Source organism: Abrus precatorius, unplaced genomic scaffold, assembly GCF_003935025.1.
Source record: "Abrus precatorius isolate BTA unplaced genomic scaffold, Abrus_2018 Scaffold7, whole genome shotgun sequence".
Lineage (NCBI taxonomy): Eukaryota > Viridiplantae > Streptophyta > Magnoliopsida > Fabales > Fabaceae > Abrus > Abrus precatorius.
The window spans coordinates 2,341,985-2,350,265 of NW_020874417.1; the positions used below are offsets into that span (position 1 = coordinate 2,341,985).

The following is an 8,281-nucleotide window of genomic DNA, read 5'->3' on the forward strand; positions in this document are numbered from 1 at the left end:
TTTAAATATTATTTTTTATTATCATTTTATATTAATTTTTTTTTTTTTGTAAAATTAAAAATAAAATATTCTTTTAATTTAAATTTTGATTCAAATCTTATAAATGAAAAAAACAAGTGCAAGACAAAATTGTCTATTTTAATACATTCAAGTATATTATTTTCCTACAACATTTCAATCCGTTCAAACACTACTAATTTTACTTTCAATTTCATTATTTTCTATTTCAACCCTCTATTCTACGCACAGTGTAAAATTATATAATAAACTATATAAAATTTATATTTTAAATTAAGATTAGCTAAACTTTAGTAATAATATTTGAAAACAATATAAATTAAATATTCCTAATAAAAAAAATACATCATTCGACTTGTCAAGGAATGAGTAGCGACTTTACAGTTTAGGTACATAAGAGTTCTAAATTTTTTATTTTTATTTTGTCAACAATAGGTGACATAAGAGTTGACTTTACAACTTACACAAGAACGTGGGCTCATGCCAAGTGGGGGAGTCCAGAACAAACTGGGCCGTAGCCCAATCTTTAATGTGCAAAAGAGTGAAAACGTTGATTACAAATTTGCACTTTCCTTATCATCTATCTATGTGTGTGTGTGTATCTTGGAAGAGGCATGGCGTTAGAGCATGCACTGTCATCGACTACCCAAAGCTTAAGGAACTTATTCACAATCCCCCAAAACCCTAATTTAAAACCCCAATTCCAATTCGGTTTTCCCCACTGGAAAACGCAGCAACGATGGAAAGGGAAAGGGAAATTGAAATGCTCCATGAGCACCGCCGCAGTAGCATACCCTAAGCCCTCAGAGATTCCATGGAAGAAGGAGCTCTGCAACTCCGTCAACCTCATTGGCATCGTTGCCGTCCCCGTCGAAATCAAACACTTTCCCTCCGGCAAAGTCGCTGCCTGGACACGCCTCGCCGTCAAGAAAAACGCCACCCAAACATCATGGATTCACGTCACATTCTGGGACGACCTCGCTCATGTTGCTTCCCAGCATTTGCAGAAAGGCCACCAAATTTATGTGTCTGGTCGCCTCGTAACCGACACTGTTGAAAGTGACGAAGGCAAACATCAAATATACTACAAGGTTTTTTACTAATTATTTTTAAAATAAATGTTCATTTTGGCACTGAACAGTGCAGAATGTCTATTGCAATTCTCTGCATATTGCCTCTCATTTTTAATAATTTTTAATATAAAATATCTGTATTATTATTATGTGTATAAAAGAGGGGGAAAAAAATTCTCAAATGGAAGTGATAGTAGATATTTAAGAGTGAAGATAGACATACCTTGAACAGATTTATTATATTATAATTTGTTGTTATTGGTGACCCTTTGTTCAGGTGGTGGCTCAGCAGCTGAATTTCATTGATCAGAGTTTCTCTCCGGTGTCCTCCCATGATCAAGAGTTTGATTTGGGGATGGCCGGCACTGGCAAGTCGTGTATTTTGTGGAGTGTTGTGTTGAGTTCTGTAGGGGTTTGTGTTTTCTTGCTAAATGTTGAAGTTGTTGTTTCAGGCAGGAAAGTGAGTTATGCTGCAAATAATACTGGTTCTGTGGTGGAATTATGGCAAGCATTCTTTGCTAACCCAGGGGAGTGGTGGGACAATAGGAAAAAAAAGGTACATTGTTTATTAATTTTGTTAGTTTAGAAAGATTAAGCTCCTATTTTGGTTGCTGACTTTATAAAATTTTCACTTTAATCTCTAATTTAATAAGAGGACGTCTATTTTATTTTTTATTTTATTTTTAATGCAAACCAACAATGAAAAATGAAATAGAAAATGACTAAAGGAGTGTTTTCTTTACATAGTCAAGAATTAAATTGATGATTTTATATAGTCAAGAAATTAAATGAATTATGCTTATAATTTTAGGAATTAAAATGAGAATTTACTCAATTAGAAAAAGGTGCATGTTTAGGCTGTTTACCTGTAATTCTCCTTGTTTATTTCAAGTTTCGAGTATTGCGTCATTCCTATTGAGTGTTGTTGCTAATTTGCTGTTTTGTATTTGGAGTTACTTTTATCTGAAACCTATATGACATCCACCTTCCGTCTTCAACTTAAATTTCATGATTTCCCCAATTTCATTTTTTTATGTACAAAAAAGTTTAGGAAAGGATATGCTGCACCATTCCAAGGTTGGGGCATGACATAGGCCTTGGCAACGGTCTTATTATAAATGCTACTTATAATAATGGCAGGATGACCCTTCGGTCATTGTTGTTGAATCCTCTACCCGTTAAGCAAACGTCAGAAGAGCCTCGTATCCACATAATCATTATGAACCTTTCTGATATGTCAACACTTTAATTGTTGGGATGACTATGGTACATTTTAAATATACCCGATGCTTTTTTTAGCCGTTGAGCATTATGTGTCTACAGTTTAGTATATAGCCAACGGTGAAGTAAACAATTCCAAGATGTTGCCGCTTGCATTATATTCAGTTGATGGTATTCTTATGGATATTCTTGATCAATATCTATTTATCTAAGTAATCATTCAATTATTCAAACAAAATGTTATGATGATTACTTCATATTTATCCAATGTTATTGTTACCACTTACCATAAGTTTCTTTGCTTGAATTAACGCAGAGAACTGTCCTCTGCTATATATATATATATATATCTTGTGAATTTCTTGTGCCTTACATCTTCAAACATTTTTGGAACCTTTGCAGAGGAACCCAAAAGCTCCTGATTTTAAACACAAAGATACAGGGGAAGCTCTGTGGATTGAAGGCAGATCCAATCCACCATGGGTCAAGTCCCAATTGGAAATATTGGACATGAGAATGGGGGCTCTTGCTGGTCAAAACGCTAGGATGCCTGTAGATATGGTGACTGCAGATGAAATCTTGTCTTTCTAAAAGCTCATGTCAAATCTTGCCCAACGTAATATTCAATTTCGTTCAACTGAGAAACTTCTCTGTACAGTTTGCATTTTGCCCATAATTTTAATTCTACACATGGCAACACTGATAATGGTCTGTGGTGGTATATTAACTGGACTGATCGTAATGGCCTACTCTATCCCAGGCAGTGGCATACAGTGACCAATCCCAAAATCACTAGTGGGATAGCTGAAGGTGAAACGCATGCATTTGGGAACCTGTTGAAACCAACGCAAATCCATGTTCTTGTCAATGTTCCAATTTTTGGTTTCCATGTTTAGTGTATTGGAATGAGTGAACTTTTGTTTGAAAGAATGTGAATCGGTTTCCAAACATGCTCATAGCTCAATTCACTAAGGATTATATTTTTAGTTTGTGCCTTTTTAATATATACGGAGATGGGCTAAGAAATAAGAATTAACCTAGCTGTTGATAATGATAGCCAACGTTATATGGCTGAAATGAGGGCCTTGCAATATTTCCCTCATGGCATTCAAAGGCAAATTTATTTATTCTATCAAAACATATAGGAGTTTTTTTTTTTTTGGGTCAACATAGCACACAACATATCAGACTTCAACGTATATACGAGGTCGTGAAGATAACGTAGATATTTTTCTTCGGTCATGAAAATAACGTAGATAAGAGGGTCTGCTATTGATCTCTGGGCCAAAAATAACGAATAGAAATGAGCGCGGTATATATGCCCATGTGTTTCTTTTTATATATTTTTTCTATTTTATTGGAAGGAAACAAAAATGCTTGATTTGACTGATAATTATACTTTGAGTTATATCATTTATATACTTCTTTTAACAATATTATATTCTTCTCTATCTCTTCATTACATCAATCATCTTATTCCACATTTTCTTATCTTCTATTTCCTTATTTCTTTGTTACAAAAAAGAAATTGCAAAAGAAATTGTGCAAATACAATTTGTCTTGTACCTTTTTATGCCCCCTTACTTATACGATGCTCTGTAGTTCTTAATTTGGTGCAAATTTTCATTTATTTACTAAAATAACTTAATTGAATTGATATATCAGTAAGGAATATTATTTTTTATAAAATTATTTAAAAGTTATATCTACAATATATTTTAATTAACTGGTAGTGTAAAAATCTGTATTGCTCATAATACACCAAAATTAAAGGTTTACGAAAATGATACCTAATTTTAAGAAAGGTGGATGAAGTTATGGTCCCGTAACATATTAGAAGTTCTTTAAATTATTTTTTAAAACACTAAACAAAATTAGTATTTTAGTTTATAAAATCGTTAGTCGTAATTCATGGGCCCTTTCCGTGCACTTTTGACTAGTGTATATAACCTATTTTGAGACTAAATAATGTGTTGCATGCAGCATTCACTAGCCCTATGCATTTATATGCTGGAATTGTGAAGACACTGTAAACTATCAAGTCTTTTCTTTTATGGTCAACGACCGTCAAGTCTTGATGAACCATAACAAGGTTAACATTTTAAACAAGTGGTACTTGTTTTTAGTCTGATAATGAGTGGATTGATTAGATAAACTAACAATATTCACCAAACGATGCATTCAATTATGGATATAAAGGTATCAACGATAAAAGTGTGTACTTGATTTTCAGTTCACATGGTTCAATCCATGATTTGAATACGATTTACAAGAGACAAGTTCTTATCTAAACTAGCCGTTTCGCTAATTTGGAATTTGGATAATTGGTCTTTCTCAATTCTCATGTGCATTTCACAAGAGTGTGTGTATATATATATATATATATAATATAAAATAGAAAAGTTATTAAGAAACATATAATAAAAAATTAAAATTTCTGGATTAATTTTTATATACTTATCCAAACAAAATCTTTAAGTACGTGATTTTGAATTCGATTTTGAGATTTACGTATATAAAAAATTCTGTCGAAAGATATTCTTAGTGGCTAACCATATTTGTAAGATGTGAGTTTTTCACCTACCGAGTGAAAAAATACTTTAAAAAAAACGTATATAATTGCCTCTTTGTGCTTATTATTATCATTGTTGGTTGAGAATTCGTTCTACTTTATTTCATTCGCTATCTAAATGGAGTCTTTGAGTATGTGATTTTGAATTAAATTTTGAGATTTATTATATAAAAATGTTATTGAGAGATATCCTTATTTTAATGATTAACCATATTTATTCTCTTAGATAAGTTTTTTGACCTAGTGAAACAATACTTACCAATTAAGAAATAAGAAAAAAAACAAAGCATATGATTATTACCTTATTATTATTATTTGCTGACAGCCCATTCTACTTCTTATAAAGTAGAAGAAATAAGTTGTATCTGAGGATAATATTTGATTAATTGGTAATGCATTTGGTGGCAATTGGAGCTAATAACAGTGTTGGAATTCAGAATAAGAACGATGACAGTTAGGCAAACAAAACTGTGAATTTGTGTACAGTGCACAGATAAATAAGAATGGTGGAGGAGGACGCTCTATCCAAATCAAGCGTCTACGTCATGGCACTGGTGAAAATGGCCGAATCCTATGGCACCACAAAAGTAATTAAAGCAAGTTTCTCGGATAAGGATTCTTAGCTCATTCCTCTTTAAATGTAGGAATTATGATATCTTAATTCGATTACTTTTAGATTGTTGAGTTTATGACGTAACCATGCCTGTGAAGTGCCAACTTTGGAAAATCCTATGCTACTGTTCCTTAATATTGCACTGTCCCACCACCAATCACTGAGTTTTCCACTGCATGATCTCTTCGCCAATAATTTGACGTAACAGTGCACACCCAAATTCTATTCATGATGTTTATATCTAAAAGAATACTTTATTTAACGTCTGTCTAATAATATATATTAATAAGTAGAAAATAAAATTTTCATTAGAAATAAAAATATTTAGTTCATATTTTTCATGATGATTTAAAATATTTAATAAACATACACTTTTGAAATACAGATTAAAAAAACGGATATAAAGAAAACCTGTTTTTTGTGGCGGCTGGACTATGTGATTTACCCCTTCATGGTCAATGATTATAACTTGCAACAGTGTAAATTTAAAGTTTAATGTATTTTATATTTTTACATTTTTATTTATGTATATTTTTAGTTCTTTTAATTTTAATTTATTTTTAATTGTTTTAATTAAATGTTATATCTTGTAATTTTGTTTATTAATTAATAAAAATGTGATAATCATTTATTTGTGTAGGTTTATAAATAAGTAAAAGAAATATTAAATAAGAAAATAGTTATTATCGTTAATATGTTTTAAATATTTATTTGCTAAAAATATTGTCAATGTGATAATATATATTAATGATAAATTACACCTTTCTACGTTAATCATTCACACTGGTTTACAAAGAATTAGCACTTGTATTAATTGCCAACGTAATTGTACCTTGTGATGTGAGTTATAATATTCAATTTATTATTTATAATTATAATCTATTATATTTATTTATTTATCATGAAAATTTTACATAATTTTTTTCAAAATTTTAGTTTTATTTTTTTTATTTACTGACTTTGATTTTCTCTTTCATAAGATTAAAAGAAATACTTTAAGTGAATTATTAAAAGAAATAGAATATAATTATGTGAAAAATAATTATTTGTGAATATTAAATTAATATACACATAAAATAAATAACATTGAAGTTCATAAGGGAACGCCCATGCAAAATAAATAAATTAAGCACTAATTTACTCTTGAGAATATCCTCATCCATCTTGAATGTGGAGACACATCTGATTTTGTAGAAATGAGAAGTACTATTAATATCTACTTGTTCACTCAGAGTTATATGGGGAACACTTTTATTTGCATCGCCATCAAGAAAATTATTGTAATCATTCTTCTAACGAAGACATTTATTGGTATTGTTCTTCCTGCATGCTTTTTTCTCTTTACCATTATCTTTACCTTTTTTATTACTATCTTAAATCATAGGGGAAGTTACTTGGTATTTTTAAAAATATTTCATATACAATTTTCTTAAAACAATAAACAAAATAAAAATAAGACAATTTTTAAAATAATAATATTTTTTAAAACCAAACACTCTCATGTCCATAATTTCCTAAATGAGAAATCATGAATACAACTATAAGATGAAAGATGTCGATGTAGATGATTGGAATGGTTAGGATCCCCTTCGAAATTAAGTTTGGATTACAAGAATTTATACAATCTCATCTGATGCCTCTGGAAATATGCTAATGATTCTGCGTTGACATAATAATTGTATGTTTTCAACGCATCTAAGCTATGTATGGATCCATGATTAGTTGTATAAATTATAATATAGAACATCTAACGTTATTCATGGATCGACTTCTAAAATTGAATTCAAAGAAATCCCAACTATTACGAGGACACAAAATCCTGAAAATGAATTTAAAATATGGCTCAAATTTTACATAAGACTCTAAACTAATATTTTTTACATTTTTCATTTTCTTACATTCTCTATATTTTTTTTCATATTTTTCATCACATCTGTTACATTTTTCATCTATCTATCCCTCGTGTTGTTCTTCCTCTATTCATTCCAAACGCTCTATAAGAATGTTAAAATATTATAACAATTAAATAAATATACGGGGATCACAAGGCATTAATTACAGTAATGGATTGGCTGAATTATTGAATTTGGTTTATTTCAAGTCAAGATGTATATATATACACACATTTAATTGTGTTTTAGCTGTTTGGTCCACAGGCTTATAATTGTATTTCAAACGTATTAAGTTTATGATAGGCTTTTGGGCTTTTTTTTGTATGAAAAAAAAAAATCAATACCAAATAGTTTAAATTAAAAATAAATTATTGACAGTTTTTTCTTTTTATTATTTTTGATAAATTGTTATTGATAATTTTTTATTTTAAAAACTTTTTAATACTTTTTTAAAAAAGTTGGCATGGACGACTTTTGTTATTTTATAATTAATAACTGTTTTGTTTTTAATCTTTATAAATACGAGAGATTCCACGGTTGTTCCAAGGGTACGTAACCCAACTGGATCTCATGTTTAAGTTATATTCAAAGATCATTCGTAAATCGAATAATTAGCATCAACATTACGAAACCTGCATCAAATAAAATTTGCCGCAATTGCTTAATTAAAATCAAGTAGAAAGATAAAATATAGATCAAATCAAGACCAGAAGAAGAAAGAAGGAAAGAATGAAAGAAAGTTCTTGATTAATTCCCTTTAGTATATTTAATTTTGTAAGCAAACAGATACAGAACAAAATGATTCATTTATTCTCTGTACATTTAACATAGTATTTGCTTTGCTTTTATTCTCTTTTCATTCCATTTCTATTAATTTTCCAACATGGTTTTG

General features: G+C 29.9%; 1 protein-coding gene across 3 annotated transcripts; it reads left to right on the forward strand.

Annotated features, from left to right (window-relative positions):
- Window positions 1-588: 588 nt before the first annotated feature.
- LOC113872909 (protein OSB2, chloroplastic-like) lies at window positions 589-3,356 on the forward strand. 3 transcript variants are annotated; one of them, XM_027510795.1, is made up of 5 exons: window positions 591-1,109; window positions 1,369-1,459; window positions 1,544-1,647; window positions 2,715-2,928; window positions 3,073-3,338. In XM_027510795.1, the coding sequence occupies exons 1-4, from the start codon at window positions 633-635 to the stop codon at window positions 2,901-2,903; spliced, it is 861 nt and encodes a 286-aa protein (XP_027366596.1). In that variant the 5' UTR covers window positions 591-632; the 3' UTR covers window positions 2,904-2,928; window positions 3,073-3,338. The 3 variants fall into 3 exon arrangements, with proteins under 3 accessions (XP_027366595.1, XP_027366596.1, XP_027366597.1); XM_027510794.1 differs by having other exon boundaries at window positions 589-1,109; window positions 2,715-3,356; XM_027510796.1 differs by having other exon boundaries at window positions 622-1,109; window positions 1,369-1,463; window positions 1,548-1,647; window positions 2,715-3,344.
- Window positions 3,357-8,281: the final 4,925 nt, after the last annotated feature.

Coding starts and splice junctions, on each gene's coding strand:
- LOC113872909 (XM_027510794.1), top strand. CDS start 633: ATGGCGTTAGAGCATGCACTGTCATCGACTACCCAAAGCTTAAGGAAC. Junction 1,110..1,368: donor AACATCAAATATACTACAAG/GTTTTTTACTAA, acceptor CCCTTTGTTCAG/GTGGTGGCTCAGCAGCTGAA. Junction 1,460..1,543: donor TTTGGGGATGGCCGGCACTG/GCAAGTCGTGTA, acceptor TTGTTGTTTCAG/GCAGGAAAGTGAGTTATGCT.